This window comes from Onychomys torridus, chromosome 3 (genome assembly GCF_903995425.1).
Source record: "Onychomys torridus chromosome 3, mOncTor1.1, whole genome shotgun sequence".
Taxonomy (NCBI): Eukaryota; Metazoa; Chordata; class Mammalia; order Rodentia; family Cricetidae; genus Onychomys; species Onychomys torridus.
Window position 1 is genome coordinate 2158575 of NC_050445.1, and position 25222 is coordinate 2183796.

Sequence of the window (25222 nt, forward strand, 5' to 3'; positions counted from 1 at the left end):
GAAAACATAATGGCTACATACTTAGACAGTCAAAATAAGAGAACACAAATAACAAATTAATCTTTCCTTTGCTTTTTCTAAAAAAATAGATTCATTTATTTTGTTTATAGATATGTATTGATGTTTTGTCTGTATGTATGCACTGTATACACACCATATATACCTGGCCTAAGGAGGTCAGAAGAGAGCATTGATCATCTGAAACTGGAGTTACAAATGCTCCCAAGCCACCAAGTGGGTGCAGAAACGAAGCTCGGGTCCTCTGCAAGATCATAAGTTCTCTTAACCACTAAGCCATCTCTGTGTCTAGCTTCCTTTCCTTTCCTTTTACCTTTATGGTTATGAAGAAGTGAGAATAATACAAGCCTTGAAAAACAATTTTAGCTAATATCAAAACATAGGAATATTTTTCATGCTTTCTCATTTCTAAAATTAATATAAATGGTTTGCTACAGATAACTATAATTGCAAAACTTAGTACAATCAATTCTGCATATAAATTTTGAATGTTTTGAAAATTATAGTTTATAGTTATGTTCTAAGTAACATCACATGGGTGGCAAAATTATAGATGAAGGGAAATAGAGCAATGATTTTAGCTTATGAGCCATACAGTCTGTCTGAACTGCCGGCTCTGGTCTAGTACTGCAAAAGCAGCCATATGGTTTTTAATAAATGAGTTGGTCAGGGTCCAATAAAACTTTTAAAATTCATGGACAAATTTAAATTTCATAAAAATTTTTCATTTATCGCAAATGACTACTTTTTCTTAGGTTTCTCCCAACCATTGCAAAATACAAAACCTATTCTCAGCTCATACAAAGGGAGGAAGTTGAAGCAGGCTTACATTGCCTATGCCTGGGTAGATCCCTGATTCTCCAAGAGCAGTATCAGAGAAACTAAGCAGCCCGAGACTGATTAGAAACACAGACTCTCTGATCCAACCCTACACCAAATGAAGCAGCAAATCTCTATCTTAAAAGGGCCACCATGACTATGTAAGCAGTCCTGCAGTATTTCCCCAGCATTAGTACATTGTATCACCAGGGGACTCTTGCTCAATGATGCATTCTGATTTAAGACTATAGTAGTACAAGAAATTTGGTATGTTCAAAAACCACCCCAGGTAACATGCATATGTTGCTGGTCCTTAAGGAGTCAACCTTCAGTAGCAAAGGCCTATGAACTCTGTAAGTGGCTTATGAGAGAATGACCAGGCAAGCATGTTAAGTATATATAACTCAGCCACTTTAAATGCTTTACAGACATTATCTCGAATTTTCATAATTATCCTTAAAAAGCAGGTATAACTATATTTTAAAGTACAAGTTTAGAAGATCACAAAAGATTTCTATTTTATTCTTTTATTATTTTGATGTTTTGAGTAAAAGTTTGACTTTGTAGCTCAGGCTAGCCTCAAACTTGCAGCAATCTTCCTTTCTCAGCTTCTTGAGTGCTGAGATTACAGGTGGGTACTATCATGGACAGCTCACATGGTTTTTGTTTTAATTGCAAGGGTTTACACCTAATGCTCATCCTAATATATGGGTTTCTGCTTTTTATACTTGACATGTGCCTGCTTCCCCATGCAATTAAACATTCTTGTATGGCACAAATTTTAGTATGACCATGCTGAAGGTAGAGTCTATGTGAGTAATACCACAGCAAATGTGATAGGAACACACAGGTATCCATACATATCTGTGATTGGTCAAGTTCAGGAAGCTATCTACAAGGTTTCAGAACCAAGTTTCACAAAAGAAATTAGGAAAAGATAAGGGAAAAGAAAGGGGTGCAGGACATAGGGGAACAGACAGCACACTGGGCATGAGACCAAGGACCTGGGAATAAGGGCATTCAGTATTCCTAGAGGCAAAACACCTTGGAGACAGCAACCAGGGATTGGGCCTGGGTAGCATATTTGCTGGTAACAACTAGAAAAGCACAACCACAAGATGCATTGTATGCATGCATGAAACTCTCCAAGAAAAAATGAAAAGAAGAGGTCACAACTGCAAATTAGATAAAAGTAGTAACTGCTGAAGCAATGCTCAATCTCTACTGAATGACAGGAGACAACAGAGAAAAGATTACAGCCAGCTAATACAGCCAAGTAAGACAAGCTTCATTATTCTTAAAATTGCAAATCTGGACAAGAAAAAACACTATTCCACTTCAATTAAAATGTGAGAATTCTAATATCTAAACTAAACAGCACCCCAGGGAAGCTGTGTGAATGCACTAAAACCATCACTACTTATGAAAGACAGGAGCGAAGCAACAAGCAGACCTACTCCAAAGACAGAGAAAACTTCGTGAAACACCTTAATGAATTCACTGAAATGGGGTCTCTCTGTGTATTTAAAACTATCATACAAATGAAAAGCAAATCCAATGTTAACACTTAAAATGGGTAGAATATCGATACATAGAAAACTACAAAGATGGAAATCATATCCACTTCTAAAATCATTTTTATGATACCATAGGCTCCCTCCCATAAGGGTGATCCCTGAGAGTACTCAAGGAAAAGTAAGACAAGTACAGGAGCTGTCTTCTAAATTTTAAAGAGGCTAATGGAAATTATGCACTTATAAAGGTTCACACATACTTCCTTTGCTATAGTTAGTCCAATTTGGTTGTGATAACCAGCTGAAAGGCACATATAATGCATACTTTACAATAATATGTCTTCTTTATGTAACAAGTAAATAAATTACCAATCTATTTTGTAACTAAGTAAAAATAGGATTCCATAGAAATAAAGATAAAAAAAATGAGTAAAAAAGCTGCAAAATAGTTTTTAAAATTAGTAACTTGTTGATGCTAATCCACAAAAACAGCTTAAAAACAAAGGTGAGTTATAGATTGCACACCTGACACTTACCAATCCTTCTGCTGGGTTCTGCTTCTCAGCCAGTTTACTGTCCTTTGAAGAGCTGTCATCTGAAGAGAAAGTGCCCTCAGGTTTCTGGGTTAGAAGGGATGAAGCCTTTTTATTTTTTAACAAGTGTTTCAGTAGTTCATTTCCTGTATCTCCTTTGGTAACAGGGGCTCCAGAATGGGAAGGACACTGTCCTGAGGAGACAGGACAAGCCATCGTGTCTTCAAGCTTACTACTATCAGTTTCCTCTTCCACATGGGCCTCCTCCTGATGTGGGCATGGCTCTGTCTCAGCCTTTTCCAGCTTTATATCCTCAGCTTTGCTGGGGGGTTCTAGGGAAGGCTTGTCCGCCTCTGAATCAACATGTGTCTGTTGATTTGGAGTTCTTTTTATGAACTCACTACTGGGAAGTTTGTTTTCTGACTCTGTACAGGGCTGGCCTGTTGCCATACTGGGAGTGGGTGGCTCCACCGCCTCTTGTTCTCTTTGCTGAGGAAGCTCACTGGGTGTGCTCACTGTAGGAGTGGAGGTAACTTCTGAGATGCCTGGGGTGAGTGGAGCAGTTGAATCTGAGTGGGGAGTTGATGGTGCTTTGGTGGATTCTGCATCATCATCTTTTTTCTTTTTTCTTGTTCTTTTCTTTTTCCCTTTTTCTTCTGGGATTATGTCAGAATACAACTGAATGAGAGACTGGCTTGATCCTGAATAATTTTGGCCCTGGGTTACAGCAGGGTCTTGGCTACATGGGAGATTGCTATTAGCTACTGGAGGTGTTCCTGATAAAACTGGTGGGAATGGAGGCCTCAATGGAGAATGTTGAAAGCTGGACCCAGAAAGATTTCCATGCCCTTGCTTAACAGAAGGAAAGTTTGGGCTCCCACCAGGAGCAGATGGTGAATCTGGGACAAAGGAGGGAGGTCCTACTTGCCTTCGCTCATTGGTTTGCAAGAAAGTTTGGTTTGGCGGTGAATTAATAGAGCCTTGTTGGATATTCTGCTGCTGCAAAACTGTTCCCATTTGCTGCTGCTGCTGTGGAGACTGCTGCAGGGGTCTTGAGGGTTGCAAAAAGTCACAGGGTCGGTCAGAACCATAGAATGGCATCTGGGACACAGGGGTCCTGTTGACTAGTTCAGCAGCCACCAGACCATGCTGCTCCATTTCCATCCTCTGTTGCAGAGCCCTCTGTCTGTCTACTTCTTGCATCAGTTGGACTCGCTGCCTTTCCTGTTGCTCCCGTAAGCGTTCCTTCCGCTCCCGCTCTTGGAAACTTTCACTAAAAGGGTTGTTGTCCTCAAATTCCACTCGAGGTGGTGGTCCACTCTGTGGATTTGCACTTGACACTGCCCCTGGGGCTGGTGTGCAAGTTTTTAGAGATAGTTGGGTAATTGGGGGTTGAATCCTAGGAGGGTTAAGGGGAAGGTGAGCAGTAGCACTGTTAGGTTGCCATCCAGGTAAACTGGGCATTCTGGCAGGGCTGGTATGGCCAGAGATGACGGTGGTGTGCTGCTGATGCTGAAGCTGCTGTGGCACCATGGGGAAGCTGGGTTGGCTCATGGTGGGTGGAGGGGCACCTGGAACAAGAGGTGGCTGGGGCTGAACCCCTGGCATGAGGATAGGAGGGGCTAGGGCACACTGTTGCTGCTGCTGCTGCTGCTGTTTGATCCGATAATCTTCAATCAATTCAGCATGCTCTTTCTGTTGTTTACGAATCTGAAACAAGAAGAGTAATTATCACTCAAGCATATACAAGGCAGGTACCATACTAAAACACTGGTTGATAATTTTAGTGGCCCATGATCTGAGTTAGATCTCCGGAATCGACATGACAGAGGTAGAGAGCCAACTCCTAAACCTCGTGAGGTGTAGTACATTTGAGCATGTGCACACACATACAACGAATGTTAAATTTTTTTTACTTGTGAAAGTTCTTTGCATATTAAATATTTGCAAAAAAAAAAATCAAAATTAATTTTCTAAAATAAGCATTAAATTCATATGCCATTTAAACTACAATACACTTAACAGTAAGTACAATGCCACAGACGTTAGTTACATTAATGTACAAGGATAGAATAACTGAGAGCAGACTAAAATTGTAACCACTTAATAAGATTTTTTTTTATTTTATTTTTTTGTTTGTTTTTGTTTTTTGAGACAAGGTTTCTCTGTGTAGCACTGGTTGTCCTAAAACTTGCTCTGTAGACTAGGCAAGCCTTGAAATTAAGTGTTGGCATTAAAGGTGTGCACCACCACATTCGGTTAAGAATCCATTTTTTAATTTTTTATATTTTTTAAATTTATTCATTTATTTATATTGTTTTTTTTCAACACAGGGTTTCTCTGTGTAGTTTTGGTGCCTGTCCTGGATCTCACTCTGTATACCAGGCTGGTCTTGAACTCACAAAGATCCGCCTGGCTCTGCCTCCCAAGTGCTGGGATTAAAGGCGTGCACCACCACCATCTGGCTAAGATTCCATTTTAAAAGAATTATTAGTACATATGCCATCCCTCTCTTAGATTAAAAAACTGATAAACTCCAAATTTGATTGGTGACATATTCAAATTCTAATTTCTGAAACCTGTCTAAACTCTTAAGTGATTATTTTAAAATTTTTAATTAGATTTTTTTGTTGTTGTTTTTGTTTGTTTGTTTGTTTGTTTTGAGACAGGATCTCTATGTAGTACTGGCTGTCCTGGAACTCACTGTGTAGACCAGGCTACCCTCAAATTCAAGAGATCTATGTGCTTCTGCATCTTGAATGCTGGGATTAAAGGCATGTGCCATAACAACTTGAGTTTTTTTTTTATTTTTTTTATTCTTAATATATAATTACAAAGGTCAGTTAATTTGTTTTTAAAAATTGTGTTATGCACTATAGGAAAAGGACAATCAAGATGTAATGCATTTTCTGAGGCCCCTACCCTCTCATTACAAAACGGGGAAGAAAGTTACAAAGGGATATGCACACTTTAAAAAGCACTTACCATCTACATTTTTAACATACTTAACCCAGTACTTTTAATAGTAATCCAATTTACTTTCTTGGATTTCCCAGGCAAGCTAGTATATGTTTTGTCAAGTGAAAGTGTTTGGTCTCCTCTCCAGCAGTGTATAACTTTTACCATTTTATTCGTTCTTTTAAAGTGCTGTTGAAATCTGCTGTATTCACGTGTGGGTGCCCACATACCACAGCGTGGGTGTGGAGATCAGGGGATAACTTCTAGGAGTTGATTCCCTCCTTCCACCAGGTGAATTCTGGGGACTGAACCCAAGCCATAGGCTTGGCAACACACACCTTTACCCACCAAGCCACCTTGCCAGCCCATCCCTACCTCTTTTTGGTCTTTTCTATTCTTTTCTTTTCTTTTTTCGTTGTTGTTGGTTGGTTTGTTTTTTCAGACAGGGTTTCTCTGTGTAACAGCTCTAGCTGTCCTGGAACTAGCTCTGTAGACCTTGAACTCATCTCTGCCTTTTCTTCACTTCTAAAAACATCACTATTGGTGGGGATTATAATTTAGGGGTAGAGTGCTTATCTGGGATAATGGTTAGGTTGGCAACTTGACAATCTAGCATCACTTGGGAGATGGGCCTCTGGGCATACCTGTGGGGGATTATCTTTTCTATATTAAAAGATATTGGAAGATCCATCTTAATTTTGAATAGGGCCACCTGGATAGGGGATCCAAAGCTGCATAAAATGGAGACAGTGAACTGAACTGCTTCTTGCCTACAACTGTAATGTGACCAGCTTTCTAAAGCTTCGTCTGTAAACTTTTCCACCATGATTCACTGTGTAACCTGGAATTGTGAGGCAAAATAAATCCTTTCTTTTTTAAGTTACTCTTATTTCAGTAGTGAGAAAAGAAACTAAGACACCAAGTAAGTGCAAAGACTTAGGTTCACTCTCCAGTGTATAAAAACAAAATCTATAAACTACTTTCTTACTGAGATTACAGTGTGCTATAGGCAACCATGTGGTAAGGATGTGCTTGACTAATTTTTCAAATAAAGTATATTAGCTCATAAATAGGATTTCATCAATTGATTTGCAAAAAAAACTAAGGCTTTCATCCAAATTATATTGCTTCTACTAAGGAGGACACTTTTGATAAAAATTTCATCATAAGCAGAAAAGTGACTAACAATACATTATGTAATTATCTGATTAAAGAGTATTTGCCATCAATGAACATAGGTCCAGAGAATGAATCTAAAGAGAAAAGAAGCTCTCATTCTGTAGTGGCCCCAGTTTGTTAATCAATGAAAACAGTATAATCACCATGTTGTAGGTATATTGTGTTGACATCTGTGACTTGGAGGAAGACAGCTGAGTTCAAAGCCCTAATCTAACAGTTAAATAATGAGCAAGCATGCCACCTGATCTGGGCTAACTTGCCAGTCTCTTTAAGTGTTAAGTAGTGATAATAGCAATATCTTTAATTTGTAGACAAATCAAATGGGACAAGGCAGGTGTTTCCAGGAGTGTTCATTACACAGGGAATATTTCTATTTCTATAAACCAATACACTCTGAACTTCTTATCTGCAACTAGTATTAATATCTTGAGTTTTTTTAAATTTGTAACTTAAAACAAAGGCAAAGTTTAAGTCCTGATGTACAATTCTATGCATTATTATCACACAGGGAAATTATAGTCATTATCATAATCAAGAAAGTGTTCTAGTATAGAAAATTCCCCCAATGTCTCCTCTTTAGAATCAAACTCTCTGCCTGTCTTCCCCATAGTTTACTGCTAATATACTGTTCATCTTTGTAAATCTTGTTATTTCAATGTTACATAAATTATTGGAAACAGCTTCTTTTTGCTCAATGTAATACTCTTGAAATACAAGTTGTATGCATGTATCTGAAGTTTCATTCACTTTATTACTATGTATTATTTCAATCAAAAGGACGCACTAAACTTTATTTTTATCCCAAACCTTTGTGGTAGGAGGTGGTGCCTGCTGTGGAATAACCCTTCTGTATACTGTGTGAATGTATCTCACTGTGATTGATTTAATAAACAAGCTGACTGACCAATAACTGAACAGTATGAAGTTAGGCAGGAAAGTCAAATTGAGAATGATGGGATGAGGAAGGGCAGAGTTAGAGGAGATGCCAGCCAGCTAGCCGCCAAGGAAGCAAGACATGTAGAAAATGACATAACAAGTCATGAGCTACGTGGCCAAGGATAGATTAAAAAATGAGTTAATTTAAGTGTAAGAGTTAGCTAGTAACAATCCTGGGCTATAGGTCGAGCATTTAGAAGTAATATTAAGTCTCCACGTCAGTTATTTGGGAGCTGGTGGATGGGACAGAAACTTCTGCCAACAGGCGTCTTTTGTCCTTTTCTCTCCTTGAGATGGGATTTCATTGTGTTACATATGCTGGTACTTAATTAATGAACTCAAATAATTCTTCCACCTCAGCCTTTTCTAGTAGCTAGGACAACAGGTATGTGCCACAGTACCCAGCCTATAAACATTTATGGATAAACATTTGTAAGAATCCTAAGGTACTAAAACTCATTAAGGCAAATAACTGAGTGAACTCTAAACTCATCTAGAACACTTCATTTTAAACTTTTAAAATTTTACAACTTTTGACCTTAAACAATTCTTAGAAATACCTAGTATGTGATGAAAGAAAACAGCAAAAAGGTTTCATTTTTTTTTGCAAATAAATCCCTTTTCAAGATATTCTAGTTTTTTCGTTCCCTCTTTTGTGTTACTGTTTTGTTAGTTAGCTTGTTTGTTTCGAGACAAGGTTTCTCTGTGTAGCCCTGGCTGTCCTGGATCTCACTCTGTAGACCAGGCTGGCCTTGAACTCAGAGATCCATCTGCCTCTGTCTCTCGAGTGCTGGGATTAAAGGAATTCACCACCACTACCTGGCTGTGTTACTGTTTTGAAGGCACTTGAGAGTGAACTTTAGTATCGCACACATGCTAGGCAAGCACTGTACCAACGAACTATAGCTCTATCCTTCACTTCAGTGATGATTCTTAAGACCAAAAAAAGAAATAAGCATAAAAATATACTACGAAACTTGGGTGGTGGTAGCACATGGTGCACTGTTTGTGAGCTTCGTCTTCAAGAAAGCCTTAATTTGTCAAATGATGTGAGAGCATGTGTATGGCAACATGATTTGATTTTGTTTTTCTTAAAAGAAAAAAAAAAAATAGTGTCTTACTGTAGCTGGCCTGAAACTCATTATTTAGAAGGGGATAGCCTGAAAGTCATAGAGATCACCTGCCTGTGCCTCCCAGGTGCTGGGATTAGAGGTGTGTGCCACCACACCTGGTGCAGTGATTTCTTAGTTACAAAAGAAATAGCTACTTTATCCAATCATTCCAGGGTCACTGAAAGGATATAAACATAGTTCTAATCCAGAAGGAGAATTGTAAGGTCAGTCTCTTCAAGTGGCAACCAGTAAGCTAGTTAAAAGGCAGCAAGCATTGCTTGGACAGGACTAGGCAGCTACTTCCTTGGAAAGAGGTCCTCAAGTAGTGTAATTTGCATGCCATTTACCCTGAGCCAATGAATGAGTGCCACACCCAAACAGCTCTTCAACATGAATGACTTACACTTATAAACCTGTCTTACCTGCTCGAGCTGTTTCTGAACCATACTCTGCTGCTCAGTAACATGCTTGAGCTGCTCTGCATCCTCCTCTGGGAACTCTCGACCTGCCTTCTTGGCTGTGCGCTGTTTGGCTGAAAGGGCTTTCTTTGATTTTCTGTGTGCACCAATTTGTTCTTCAAGATACTTCTGTTGCATCTGAAGAAGCTGCTGAGTCTCCTGCAGCCATTCTTCATACTGCTTACGTTGAGAATCATCTGAGGGAAAAATCAAAATTACAAGTGTGTTAATTTTCTAAAGGGTCCAAGATTATTAAAAGTTAAACAAGTTCATTTGTAAGAAGATACAATTTCTTCATGAATATTTAAAGGCAAAATTGAAAACAAAATTCTAAATATTAGAGTTCTATATAACCATAAAGTATCAGCTTTTAGAAAAAGCATTTACTCAAGAAAGCCATAGAATGCTTAATTAAAACACTAGTTAACCTAATAATTTTAAGTTATGAAATTCCAATGTTTCAAAAGAATCATCAAATTATCTAATCCATAAACAAAACTGTATATTAAGTTATATGTACATTTTATTGATTCAATTTTACAGATCAAAGAGGCAAGGAAGAAAGATATAGCCCACTAACTTCCAGAGCATGGATTAGGTAGTCATTTCCCATGCTGAATTCTCTTAGTTTATAATATCTTCCCTACATCTTAGTAGTGTCTGGGGGAATATGTATATATATATATATATATATATACACACACACACACACACATATATATATGTGTATATACACACATATATTAAACATGGAGGTGAAACCCAGAATACTTTAGAAAGAAGCAATTTGAAGTTGACATTTTATAAAGGAAATATGTAAGTTGAAAACACTGATTAATTCATTTATTTTGTAATTTCTATGTCTACCAGGGGAGGTGATAGCTAACCAGGCAAACTCTTGCTTAACTATAAAGACTGGCAATGCCTCTCCCCATTACATCTTTGTCTCATACTAATATTCCCTCCTTGTTCTTTTAGAGTACTTTATCCCACTGATGCCAACTCTCCAAAAAAGGTTATCTCATGTAGAGAAAAATTCTGAGTATTCCTTTTTGACTGACTACAAGACAAAGAAAATCACAATCCTAGAGGACATTAGCTGAAAATAACATCAATGATAACAGAATATTGTCATACATTAAGATCCAACCAAATCCAATAGGCACAATACAGCCAGAAAAAGCCAGTTGGTTATAGTAGTTTACTTGTTTTTAATACAAATATGTATTCAAATTATGATCATAATTAATGCGGGGGAATTTCAAAAGGTCAGACTTTGGGTTTGTTCCTAAACCCAAAAGTTCTAGTATATGTATGAATGTGCAATCTAGTGCACTAAATTTGAAGGGTATTTGTCAAGAACAGGCTTTTTCACAAGGTTTCAGAAGTTCTGCTTCTGGTAGAATGAGACCTACCGCAAGGAAAGCCTTTCTGGTTTCTGGAACCAGGAGAGCAGAGGTGAGCAAAATGAAAGATAATGGTGAAAAAAGTTAGCTAAACAGTCTGAAGATTTCAGAAAGGTTCAGTTTGAGGGAACGTTAAATGCTATCCTGAACCACCTTGGGACCCCTAAGGACAGCTACTAGAAGGGTTCAGTGGCATCTTGCACACTTGACCTTCACACCATGCTACAACCCAGCTTCCTTTAAACATATCCCTTTGTTTTCCCCAATTAGTGTCCATGTCATAGACAGACTGTCATGAGAGCAAACGTGGTTTAATGCTATAGATTGGAAAGTGCCAGGTCTATTTTAAAAAGAGCAACAATGTTGAAGAAAATAGGGAAGATTATTTCCCTACACTAAAGTATTTATTTTTAGCTAATTCTTCATGCACAGCAGAAAAAAAAAGCAATGAAAACACATGCCTGGATGTAAAGATGCCTAGGACAGTGAATGCTGGTAAAAGAGGAGGGCACTCAGGCTCACAGTAACACTCCTACACTAACTCTTAAATTTCAAAACAACACAAATATAGTCAAACAAGCAATCCCCAGAAAACAGGTAACTTATTAGATTTATACTTACTGACAAAGCCTGGACCAAAATTTGGAGGATTAGGCCTAGAAATCTGATGTGTTATACTGCCATCCTAAAATAAGTAAAATTTACAAATATGTTTAATTCCATACTTCAGTTTAAGAGAGGAAAAAAATCTTCAAAATGCAGGAAAAAAAAAAGAAAAAAAAAGAAAAATTTTAATTTTCTAAAATACCTCTAAAGTTGTTCTTTTCATATAAAAACTACAATAAATTAGTTGGTCAACAGTTTAATATCTGAACAATTATGTCTATCTCCAAACTATATTTTCCATATTTAGTTGAAAATCAAATAATGAATTATTCATCTGAAATGAGGGTAAATCAAATAGTCACAGCTAAGCTAAAAATTCACATGAAATTTGATGTTTTGATGATGCCTACCTGTTTTCTTTTGTCAATAAGTTCATAAATACTTGTTCTAGATTCACTAAACAGTACTGTATAGAAAAGGCTAATTACAGCAAGAATTAATGTAGTACACTCAATAATGCACAAATTTTGATGTAAGTCTTGTGTTTGAACTAATGCCTTGCTTCTTTCACAGTGTGGAATAGCTGATAAAGTCACAATTTTCTGGCAAAGACCTGATAGATAGAACTTTGATAAAAAAACATTTACCCAGTTGATAAAAGTTGTTAGACGTGAACTGTGTTCAACAGCCAGAATATAGCATGTTCAATCTTACAGTACTGCAGGATAGCTAGTGCAACATTTGAAACAGCAGTAAAGAGGCTCAAGAACTTGCTGAAAGTGTACAGTGAATTCATAGGAAAACCGAGAATTTTTAAAACTCAACTATGCTTATGCCTTTCCAGTGTATCAAAAATTATCTGTATAATAAATATAAATTATAACCGGCCGAGTATATGATAATTCCAAAAGTACACAGAGCAAGGTCCACCTGCACCAAGCAGATACATGTTTTAAAAATCAACTCATAAAATTATTGTTCCCAGACTTGATACTTAGAGTTAATTATAAATGCTCAATATTCAAAAATCAAAGTCATCTCAAGGAATAATTATACCTAACAGAATGATTACTGACAATATTTTTCCCTGTTTCCAGCAGTTTTACATTTTTTTATTTTTACATTGGTGCATTACCTGCACGTATGTCTATGTGAGGGTGTCAGATCTTGGAGTTATAGACAATTGTTAGCTGCCATGTGGGTGCTGGGAATTGAATTCAGGTCCTCTGGAAGAGCAGTCAATGCCCTTAACTGCTGAGTCATCTCTCCAGCCCCGCAGTTTTACATTTTAAATGTGGTGGATTAGTTCCAATGAACATGATATGAAATGTCTTTCAGGAGTAATAAATGAGTATAAAGCCAGAAGCCCAAAGAACTTAATCTCCTTCCAGGGAACTTTCTATCATTAATGTGTGCAAGTCCTTGCAGAAATTCCAGTGTTTAAAATCTGTCTTTTGTTTACACAGCAATGACACATCTTTAATTCACTGTGTTGCCAGAAGATCGGCTCCTATATCTTTCTAGGAGGGGCCTCACTATGATTTGGGTTTGGTAGACTTAGGTCCAAGTGCCCTCCATAAATGAGATTCAAGAAGCATTACCTGAGTTACAGCATGAGGCACCAGGTTCTGGCCTTCACTGTTTTGCGTTCCAGCCACTGGTGGACCCATGAAAGGGAATCTGTAAAGGAAGCACACAGTTATCAAATGATGAGTTTAGAACCAGTTACATAGGTGCCTAATAATCTGAGACTTACTACAACCATTTCAGGGTGCTCAACAGAGCTCTTCCCTGAACTTCATCAAGTGTGCACCCAGAACCCTCCTATCACTATGGATAAAGCTCAGAATGATTAGGTATCTTCATGAGGACTAGTACAGCTGCATAAGAAGGCAGCTAAGCTATTCCATTCAGAGCTTGTGCTCTTAAAGGACTTCATATTTTTTAGGATACAATTATGGTGAAAATCTAGCTTCAATGCACAAACTAAGGAAATTTTTCTTAATTGCAATCTTTATTAAAAAATGAACGGGCTGACTGAACATGGTGGTTCATGAGGAGACTGAGGAAAGAGGAATACCACAAATTCAAGGCCAGCTTGAGCTACATAAGAGTTCCAAGTCAGCTTGGATTACAGAACAAGACATTGGAAGTTTGTGGGGCAGGGGGTTAAGAGGCGGTGCTAGTTAGCTCTTTTATATTCTAAAAACAAAAGAGGTTATCATCTCAAAAAATTTCACTCATTTGCATATTGTATCTAATGGTCAAACCAAGTTTAAAAAATAAAACTGGTGAATAACCTCTATTTAAATCCATCTGGTGAAACATTATTTTAATTAAACCAATAACTGCCACAAGATCATTATGGCTTATTTGAAAACATGTCTGTCCAACTGAGTCACTGAATGCTTTACATGTTAAGATATACATACCACACAATTTCCAAATATATTCCAAATACTATAAAGAAGCATGTATATCATGCTTTAGAGATTATATTTGTGATTTAGACTTTAGAGATTATATTTGTGATTTCTTACTCAGAAGTCTGATTCATTTATCTCCCTTCTCCCTACTATGGCTCTGGTCACTCACTATCTGCCATCATCAACACACCACACTACTCTCAGAAGGGACTATCTTTGTTCTGCAAAGCACTCAGAATAGTTACCAGTACACTTACCATGTGGCTGACAAAGTATTGCATGTCTAACAGACAGACACAATTATGTTGAACACATGACATGCTGAGATTTCTGATTCTGAAGCCCATGTTTTAAATTAAAAGCTAAAGAAAATTTAGCATTTCCTTGACTCTATCAAGTTAAAATATTATTTATTAGCAGTACTCACCAGTAGGAAACCTATCATTTTCCTGTTAAGTGTTGCACATACCTAAGAGGTCATTGTCAATCATTACCCTGAAATTGTAGTAGTTATGAAGCTTACTGCTAAGTTTGTTAATATACCATAATACATGTATATCATAAAGATAATCATATATTAGTAACTGTTTCAAATATAGTGCACTTCTTTTTCAATTTTGTATTTTTATTATATATCTGAGAAGAATTTCAAAGGTTTTAAAGTTAAAAAGGCTTATGCCATAAAAAGTTATCCTATGAGAGAAACAGTGCTAATAAACCCTGCTCAGTAATGAAAATCTTTACAAACTATCTCTACTTTGAACTGAAAAAAAAATGCATCTTAATCATATCCAGAGAATCTGCACAGTTCTCTAAAGCATATGCCTTTATCTTTAACCTATTTAGATTATATACTCAAATCCACAATCATTTACACTCTCTTTTTTAATTCTTCAACAAGATCATTATAATAACTTATGGATCTATAAGTCAGAAACAACAAACAATACAAACAACCATTCAAGGTACTACTAGTCAAAAATACAAGCATGCAGGCACCATTCCTAGACATTCCCATCCAGTAGGTCTGTAGTAAGGCAAAGAAACTGCATTTTTTAAAAAAAAGTTCCACATAATTCTGAAGTTGGGAATGATCAAGATTTAAGAAGCACTCCACTGGGGTACATAACCACTCCATAAGCTTCTGGAATGTACATACTCCATTGTTTTTTTGTTAGGTGTTAAAACTATCCAACTACCAGTATCCAAATATCCCATAAGCTGCTGTTTTCCCTTCTCTAATTCAAAGTCAGTCTTCCCAATGTGTACGTGGTATTTTATTCTGTTTGTTCTCCCCCACCCAAAAACAAAACAAAACAAAACAAAAAACCTAGTGGAAGTTAATTCCCTGCATCTGCATAACACTTTATGTATGATCATATCCACCTGAATTTAAATATTCTTCACTTTCAGAAGATAGATTTTTGAGGTTTATCACCTCTTTCTAAGAAGCAGTAGTGTTTTCATGCACATCCACATGCCCAAGAAGAAAAACAGCACTTTCACCTACCTGCTCATTACCATTGGTGGCATGCCCAGATTGTTCTGTGCCATCACTTTATTTATGCCTTTAAGAGCCACCATTTTAGCTTTCATGATAGGATCAGTAATTGCATCAAAATCTAAAGAAGAAATGTATTTTGATATTACTTATTTCATAGTTCAAGTTCATGGTTCAAGATATACGAGGTGGTAAACTTAAGTAAAACAACCATTACATAATTTATAGATTCTGATTATTTCTCGTTTAATAATCACTATATGTTCCTTGTATGCTACATGGGGGAATCCAAAAGTGGTAACAACCTAACTCTGAATTTAGCTGCATTTCAGGTACCCATAACTGAAGCATACTTTTAATACATTAGTCCTTCAGTAAGTAGAATAAGTCTGTCAATCTACAGGTAATCATAACAGTAATGTACAGGAATGCAATTCTTATTGGTTCAAACTTTTATAGGGCTAATTAGAATGATTTATTTGGGGATGTAACAAAAGGAATAAGAATTTGCAGTTACTTCCAATACTAAATAATTCCACTAAATTAGTTATCAGTTTTTAAAAGAAAATCTATCAACGCATCTAGGATACACCTCCATAATAAAAGTATTGAGAGGACACTGAAAGAATATCTCTGTAGAGGTACGTGGGAAAAGGAGCAAATGATGCAATTTGTACTGCAATGCTGATACAATGCTTTTTCTTTTGCTTTTTTTTTTTTTTGAGCTGAGGATCGAACCCAGGGCCTTGCACTTGCTAGGCAAGCGCTCTACCACTGAGCTAAATCCCCAACCTGATACTATGTGTTTTTGTTGTCACTATTGTTTAGAAGAAAGAATTCCTCAGATATGTGCCTGCTGATTTTTAATTCTTATAAGGCAGGGCACTGAAGAATATGGGCTGCATGGATTTGTAGTTTCTTAAAACTAGAAAATCAACAAAAATAAGTTCAAAGGAGCTTCTGTGGGGAAAACAAAAACAACCAAAAAAATTACTACCAAACACTTGTACACAAACAAGAAGCTTTATTTCTATCATAATTTTCTTAAATTTATCTTCTCACGAGTCTCAAAAAAGATCCATTGGTAACAATTGGCAGATAAAAACTAAAAAGAAGGACTAGTTTTCATTACCACTATAAAAAGCTGAATTGAACAAGGTTACAATTCAAAGTTTTCATCATTTTGACTGACCTGGGAGGAATCTAAAATTCCTCTTTTCAGTTTAAAGATCCAAGAAGACAGAAAACTCTCATTGATCTACTCCAAATGAAATTTCAGTAATGAAATCTTACAAACATGCTGCATATACCCAAATGCCCCCAGTAATGTACTTTGAGATACAAGGAAATTCCTACCAATGTTAGGGAAGAATGGTTCTGACCGCTGGCGAATCATGGCTTGCATTTGTCTTTGCTGCTGCTGTTCCTGCCTCTCTTGATCCAAAAGATCTTGTAGAAGCAAAGGCTGTTCCTCCAGAAGGAGTGGCCTCTCTCTGTTCTGCTGGGCTAATGTTTGAGGAATCATTAGCTGTTGTGGTCCAGACATGCCACTAGTGCTGGACTGATCTGTGAGAGGCACAGTTTGATTTGGAGGTTTCCCTGTCCCTAAATTATGGTTCACTGATGACTGACCTTGAATGAATCCTGGATTTACTGGCACACCCTGAGAAAAAACATGGTTTACCCTAGGGACCACTGTTACATTAGAATTCATGGCATTATCCAAAAGAGGGCCCGGTGGTGGTATTAATGAAGAAGGCAAATTTGAGCCATGAGTGGATGGTGAAATGGGCAGATTTGGTGGGGAAGACCCTACAGGCCTCATGTCTGAGTTATCACATTTCTCATTAGAAAGTAAACTTGAAAGGACTGGAGTTGTTCCGGTTATATCACAAGAACTCATCACATCCTGTGCAGGCAGAGGAGTAGACCCTTGAATGGTACTGACACCAGCGCCAGCATTTTCCTGATTGTTTCTTTTCTCAAGCATATCCGGATCAGTAGGCAGTGAAGAAGTCTTTTCTCTGTTACTCTGGTCTGTATGAGCAGAAGCTTGTGAGCACAGAGCATCACTATCACCTTTACAGTTGCCACTTGTCTTAATTGCACTCGGTGTTTCCTCCTTAGGGTGTGGAGATAAGGCTTCTGTCTTTATCTCACTGGTACCAGTGGCTTTTTTCTGTGACAAATCATTATCATTGAGAACAATAGTTTTGTCTTCTTGATCCCTTTTTTTTGGTTCAACTGATGCACATTGATTTTCTAGCTTATCATCAATTGGAACATTAAGATCTAATTCCTCATTGAACATGCTTTTTTTATCCCCTAAGTCAAGTTCCGGATCTGTATATGCAATGATATCAAATTCCCCTGACCTTAGGAGGTCATCCAGGTTAGGATCATTTGCTTCCAAATTACCTAAAGTGTCCAGGTCATCGCCCTTGCCATCCTCTGTGTCTAAATTTAAATTTTCTAGATCTTCATCATCCAAGTCTTTAACTTCAACTCCCTCAAGGTCTTTCACATCCAGTTCTTTCACAGAAGGATCATCAGAGTCTAGCTTTTCCTCTAAACCATCAGAAGACTGACTGGTTACTTGTAAGTTATCAGGTGTTGTTTCAGCTGGAGTAGATGTAGACAAAGGAGCCTCAGAAAATTCACCACCTAAGGGATGACTTAGAGGCCTCATGACAACAGAAGATTGGTGGGCAGCATGATCTTGCTCTTGCTGAGATGGTGGGACCTGCTCTAAATCTGGATGAACAGGTAGCTGGTTAGGTAGACACTGGGGAGGTCGTCTCACAGGGTCTGTGTGTCTGGGGCCTGGAAAATCAGGTCGGGGAATGAAATTTCCATGTCTGGGATGAGAGGATGATTCTATAACACTGCCAGGAGAAGCAGCAAATGGCAACCGTGACCTTCCTTCAGGAGCTCTATGCCTCAATTCAATAAATGCTTGGCCTAATATGTTATGCTGCTGAACTGGCAGACCCTGTGGTGAAAAATGCTGAGGAAGCCCAACTGGATTATTTATTGGTGGGTTATTTGAAGGTCTAGACATTTCCATAGACACTGATCTTCTTATGTGTGGAGGAATTCCAGATCCCTGTATTTGCTGAGGAGGCACATGGAAGCGATCTTGGCTTGGTATGGGACCATGGCTAGCTCCTGGAAATCCAAATCTAAAAGGAAAAAAAAAACCAAAACACCCAAATAATTAAGAATGATGGTCAATTTAGAATTGGGATGAGAAAGGCTCCAAAGCTACAGAGAAACCCTGTCTCGGAAAACCAAAAAAAGAAAAGGAAGAAGGAAGAAGGAAGAAGGAAGGAAGGAAGGAAGGAAGGAAGGAAGGAAAGAAAGAAGGAAAGAAGGAAAGGAAGACAGACAGACAGACAGACAGACTATTGACAAGCCCAATGGCAGTGAAAATGCAAGAGACTCTGAGAGGAACTCGGAGAAGAAAAGATCACAATCAAAATACATAATATATGAAAGAACTTCGAAAATTTTTTTTTAGTAGACAAAACTGGGATAGTGTGCTGGCTCAATGGGTGAAAGTGCTTAAAATGTGAACATCCTGAGTAAGATGCCCAGGACACATGAAGGACAGAACTGACTCCACAAAGGTGTTCTCTGGACGCCAGATGTATCCTGTGCCTTGCACACCCAAACAATTTAAAAAGGAGGAAAGAAAGACAGAAAGAGAGAAAACTTCTTCAACAAACGTAACAACCACATTTTGTATAACCTTTACACAAGCAAAAAATGCCTATAATCCTAGTGAGGTGGAAGTGGGAGACTAGAGCTTCCCTAGGGCTCACTGGAAAGCTAGTCTTGTCATATTGCTGAGTTCCAGGTTGAATGAGAGACCTTATCTCAGATATATAAGGTAAAGAGTGATAGAAGACAGACAAGCATCAACCTCTGACCTCCACATGCACATGTACATATATCACGCCCCACACAATTTTTTAAGTACACAAAACAGCAATAGGCACAAACTACAACTAAGGTGTAATAGGAAGGGAAATAAAGAATATAACAGATAAAGCGGCAAGATTAAATTGTGTGTCATGTTAAAGAGCTCTCTCCTTAAAAGACTAGCAGGTCTAGGTTTGTCATACATCTCAGCCCTCTTGACAACTCAACTGTATCAAAGTTTCTAAAAGGAGGCACTTTTCCAATTTTCAACTCTCTACAAACATCTTACAATTTAAACCATCACATCATAAGAAGCTTCATTAGGATGCAGTAGCTATAGTCTGAAAGATACGATTTGGCTGGCATGATAAACTAAATCAGGATTACAGGTATTCAATTGTCAATATTTAATGACAAAGGGTCTATCAAGAAACTTTAGAGTTCTTAGAGGGAAGAAGTTTATGACCATGATTTTATCTCACAGTGATGAAAGAAGCAGAAATCTATAATAACTTCTTGCACAATAATACTATTTTGTTTAGTTCCTCCTTACAACATCAACTTAAATCTAGTGGGAAATTAAAAGCATTACCTAAATCCATGAGGTCTTATCCCCATACCAGCAACCTCAGGGGGATAGGGTCCACGCTGATCTTTGGGGAAAACTGCATATCTAGGTCCTAGCTGAGGGATAACAGGCGTTCGAATGTTCCCGGGATAGGGAGGTGGAGGTCGAGTGAAAGCCTGGGTGATGCTCTCTGGCTGCCAGTGAGGAAGGGGCACTGGGTGAGGTGTGTCCTGAGGCCCCTTCTCCTGGCGACTAGCAATCTTCTTCTGCTGCTGTTGCTGAAGAATGATTTCACGTAACTTTTGCCGCTAAATAGAAAGAAACAAACTTATCAGGATTTATAATTCAAAACATTTAAAATACTCTCAATGTTTCCACTGTGTTACTACTACATTGTTTAAAATTTCAAAATGCTTTAAAGCATTGTAAAACACTACTTACATTTAACTACAAAATACACACACCCCAAAACCAAACAAATGACAACAAAAACTAGTGATTCCTGGGTCTTTTTCCTTGGCCAAATAACCACCATAAAAGAAAAGTTTTCGGGCTGGAGAGGTGGCTCAGAGGTTAAGAGCACCGACTGCTCTTCCAGAGGTCCTGAGTTCAATTCCCAGCACCCACATGGTGCCTCACAACCATCTAAAATGAGATCTAGTGCCCTCTTCTGGCCTGTAGGCATACATGCAGACAGAACACTATGCATAATAAAATAAATGAAAAAAAGTTTTCATATTTAAAGATATTCCAACAACTTCATGAAGAATGAAATTAGATCCAGGTTAAATCCAATTTAAATTGATGCTAATTTTGTTATTTTCATTTTTGCATTTATTTAACAAACTCTAAAGAATAATTTAAAAAAGAAACTTTAACATTGTTGTAGAAGAAATTACCATTTGTTTTCATGAAAAGCTTCCACAGATAATATATATAAAACATCTGAAAACACTGTAATGTTTACCTGTCTCAGTTTCTCTGTGTCAGCTTGAGACATGTTCACAGTGTTCTGTGTATCAGTTCCTCCTGAAGTTCCCACGGGTCCAGGAAGCTGGGAGACACTGGAGAACTGCTGTCCTTGTGAGCTTATGGGAAGATTTGAAGATGTGTTGAAGTTTCCTTCTGACCCAGGACCTGGACGGTCAATAAGATCATGGACAACTTGACTAGTTCCAAAAGAGTCAGACTGAGGCCTGGGAGTCATTGGAGGCTGCTCATAGGGATCACGAGCAGCAGATGGGGAAGCACGGCTGAATGTGTCTGTAAGGCCAGGCCTAGGTGGCCTGGGAGTCTGGGAGCACGTATCGGGTGGCCTTATCAAAGGGCCAGGTAAACCTGGTACTCGGTTTTGTGCTGCTTGCAAAAAAGGATCCTGGTTTGGCATGAGGGCTGGTCTCGCACTGGAGGACCTAGTAAATCCCTCTGATGTCCTTGGCCTTGGTGTTGCTGGTGGCTGAGAATAGGGAACAGAAATCCCAGGTCTTGGCGTTCCAAGATGATGAGCATATGGATCAGCATGTCTCTGATTTACCACAGAGGAAACAAACATGTCTGTCTGTGGAGAAGGCCTGGGAGTTGGTGGCTGCTGACTATATGGATCAATAGTGTTAGGCCGGGGAGTACCAGGAGGTTGAGAATAAGGGTCTGGATTGGATCGAGCAGTTCCTGAGGTTTGGGAATAAGAATCGATACCAGGGCGTGGAGTTCCTGGGGGTTGTGAATATAGGTCCTGAGATGCTGACCTTGATATGGTTCCAGGCTGAGAAAAAGCCCTTGAAGAATGAGTAAAAGAATCACTCATTGCTGGGTGTGGAGTTAGGGGAGGCTGGCTATATGGATCATTTGACTGACTATGAGAAAAATTATCTACAGGCCTCGGTGTCAAGGCCGGCCTTTCATAAGGGTCAATAGAGAGTCGTCTTGATGCTTGTGACACAGATCCATATGGATCCTGAGATGGAGGAGGGTGCAGTGGGGTCTTAAAAGGGCCATTATCCAGTGGGGCAGGTGTCAGCAATGGTCGTGCATATGGGTCAGGCAGCCGTTGCCTTTGAAAGGCATCTGCTCTAGGAGATGGTTTAGTAAAGTGATCCGTGGTTCCAGCTGCTAGAGAACCTTTTGTAGTTTGTTCTGAAACCACAGGGGATCGAGGAAGGCTAAAAGGTTTGGGAAACTGATCTGTCATCATGGGCCTAGGTGTATCTGGAGGTTTTGCATAAGGGTCACTGTTTGTCATAGCGGAAGCACATAAATCTCTGGCTGGGGATGGCCTAGAGGTTGATGTTTCATTCATCTGAATAGACCTCGGTACTGAAGATAGAGGCACACAGGTTTCCACGGGTGTAACAGAACTTCTTCTGGGAAAACTATGGCCCCCAGCAGGTGGTCTGGGAGTACCAACCATTTTTGCATAAGGATCTGCGGGAGATGGTGGTCTGGAGTGAGATGATCCAGGTGAGAACATCTGTGGAGAAGGTGGCTGAGAATTCTGGGACTGAGAGAGACATTCCTGAATGGGAATTCGGGATGGGGTTGAAGGAGGTGGTGGAGGTTGTGGCTTGACAAACACATCATCTGAAGGTGTGGAAGCGGCGGCACTGGGTAGGTGTTTGGAGAATAGGTCTTTTTGAAATGTTTGTGCAGGAGATGCATTTCCATTGCCAGCCTGAGGTGTCAAGGGACTCTGTGCTCCACTGCTTGGAGTATCTGAACCAGAAGGTACTAGAAGGTGCTGAGAACCGAGTTGCTGCTGCTGCTGCTGCTGCTGCTGCTGCTGCTGCTGCTGCTGCTGCTGCTGCTGCTGCTCATTCTTCACCTGTTCCAGCTTCTGTGTAGCTTCAATTTTAGCTTGTTGCTTACTTTTCTGGCGCATTTGCTGTTAGGACAGGAAAAAAGAACACAAAGAAGAAAACAACTGTCATGGAGAGAAAGGCAGCACCAAGATCATCACCTGATGTCAGTACCTTGCACACAGTTTCCTAGTTCATAAATGCTTAACAACAAAAGAGATATTATCATAGCAAGTACCATTTATGCCTGGAGCAGTATATTATCTGTAATAGTTCAATAAATATCTAAGACCAATTTGAATATATACTTTACCAAAAGGAAAATCTATTTTAATACTTCTCAAGTTCTATTAGGATCTACATTCTGAAATGACATAAATACCTCTCTTCCTCAAAAAGCAAAAATGTGATTTAAAATCCAAATCATCCAAAAAACCCATACCTGTCTAAATTTCCATTCCTGTTCATGCTCCGATTCTCTCTGCTTTAAAGGGTCTTTAAAAAGATCCGAATCGATGCGGGAGCTGGGATCGATGCTGTCTTGCTGTTGTTGCCTTTTCATAGAATCGTTTGACATCTGAACTTTATTAATGCGTAAAGCAGCTCTGTTATCTCTGGCTTTTTGCTTTGATTAAAAGAAAAAAACATGCCCCAATGTTTTTAAGATAAAAAAGTTGTGTTAAATAGTTGAAATATCACTCTTGAAAACTTACAGTCTCTCTCTGCTAAAAAAGAACCTGGATATTATCCAGTCTCCACAGTGCATGCTACTACCAGGTAAAGACATTTCTATATATGTATTTCAAGTATGGTAAGAAATCCTAGTGTGATAGAATATATTTTACTATAATTCAAATACATCGTTAGAACAAAGAAATAGCATGTCCCTCAATTTAAAGAAGAAAATAGCAAACTGATCCTCAAATTAAAACAGCTGGAAATCTGAAACTTACCATCAAGGAAAATTACACATAAGAAAAACAAATCCTATCATTACTAAAAAAAAATAATAATAAAAATAATTTTTTTTTTTTTTTTTTTTTTTTTTTTGCAAGACAGGGTTTCTCTGTGTAGCTTTGGAGCCTGTCCTGGATCTTGATTTGTAGACCAGGCTGGCCTCGAACTCACAGAGATCTGCCTGGCTCTGCCTCCCAAGTGCTGGTATTAAAAGCGTGTGCCACCACCACCACCTGGCCTATCATTACTAAATTTAAGGTAAAACAATTCCTCAGCCCTGCCCCTCATTAGCTCTACCCAAAGTTATTATTATAACTGAAAACTGGTGCGTGGAAGATCTTGTACTTAACAATAACATATCCCCACCACCACCCCCCAACAAGGCTTTGCAGCTGTAGCTCCAGCTGAAGCAAGGGTTCACTCAAGCTCCTCTGGAGAAAATAAGTCACTATGTGAATTGTGAATTATCTTAATCATTTCCAGCTCTGGTGATATTTCAGAACTCCTTAAAGGAAGTGTGTTTCTTTCAAGATGTATAAAGATTCTTTTGTAAATCTCATACATAAAAAAAGAAAACTAATCTCATCTTCAAATGCAGTACTATCTGTTAAAGAGATAAGATGATATGAATTAATTGTGCCCTTAAAATACTCTGATCTGTTAAAAAATGTTGTTTTTTTAGTAAAAGAAAAGAAAGAAAAATAGTATAACTTTAAAATAAAACTAACTGCTAGTTTTCTAAGTATTAACAAGTATTTCTTTTCATTACTTCATTAAAGTAAGTTTCAAATATTGTGCTTAAAAATCTAACACACAGGAATTATTAAATACCACATATGGTGCTCTTTCCTGAGAGCTGGCTTTTCTCCACAACTTGGCAATTTGTTTCACTCGAGTAGTCCAATCTGCAAAAGCACAGAAGCCACACTTTCAGAAATATGGTGACACAGTGTTGTAGAAAAGCTACTAATAAACTGGTTATTATCTTATTCAGGTCATATTTTAATACAAAACAGGTTGAGTATTAATAATCTGAAAATCAGAAATCTAAAATTCAAAATGTTTTGAGTTCCAACCAGAAATCTCAGCTGGTGATTCAGTTTTAGCCTTAACAAAGCACACTCAAAACGCTACAGAAAATTTATCTTTCAGGCTTTATGTACCAGGCATCAGTAAAACAAAGGAAGATCTTGTTTGGGCTTGCATTCCAAGTCTAAGATATTCCTATGATGGGGAATGGAGAGAGAGGGGGCTCAGTGAATACCCGGAGCTCTTCCAGAGGACCCAGGTATGAGTCCTAGTATCCACATAGGGCTCACAACTGTCTGTAACTATAGTTCCATGGGATCCATAAACTCTTCCAGCCTCTGTGGGGGAGAGGGCACTCATGATCTCCCACACCTAGCTGGGGAGCTATTGACAGTTGATGGATCGAGGGGAAGAAGAATCAATTTCCTTTACAGGTATAACTCCTAGGAGATAGACAATGCTCCAGTGGCTGGATCCTATACCCAG

At 38.4% G+C, this 25222-nt stretch overlaps 1 protein-coding gene across 12 annotated transcripts in view; it reads right to left on the bottom strand.

Annotated features, from left to right (window-relative positions):
- Positions 1 to 25222, bottom strand: part of Kmt2c (lysine methyltransferase 2C) — a 247142-nt gene that overhangs the window by 23184 nt on the left and 198736 nt on the right. For all 12 annotated transcript variants that reach the window (XM_036181141.1, XM_036181134.1, XM_036181142.1 and 9 more), the window contains 10 exons: positions 24539 to 24612; positions 23193 to 23375; positions 20926 to 22836; positions 19983 to 20266; positions 16823 to 18648; positions 15476 to 15587; positions 13141 to 13219; positions 11555 to 11618; positions 9492 to 9724; positions 2888 to 4594 (listed from right to left, as the gene is read on the bottom strand). In XM_036181141.1, the coding sequence (XP_036037034.1) occupies positions 2888 to 4594; positions 9492 to 9724; positions 11555 to 11618; positions 13141 to 13219; positions 15476 to 15587; positions 16823 to 18648; positions 19983 to 20266; positions 20926 to 22836; positions 23193 to 23375; positions 24539 to 24612 (6473 nt within the window). The remainder of the gene's footprint in view (positions 1 to 2887; positions 4595 to 9491; positions 9725 to 11554; positions 11619 to 13140; positions 13220 to 15475; positions 15588 to 16822; positions 18649 to 19982; positions 20267 to 20925; positions 22837 to 23192; positions 23376 to 24538; positions 24613 to 25222) is intronic.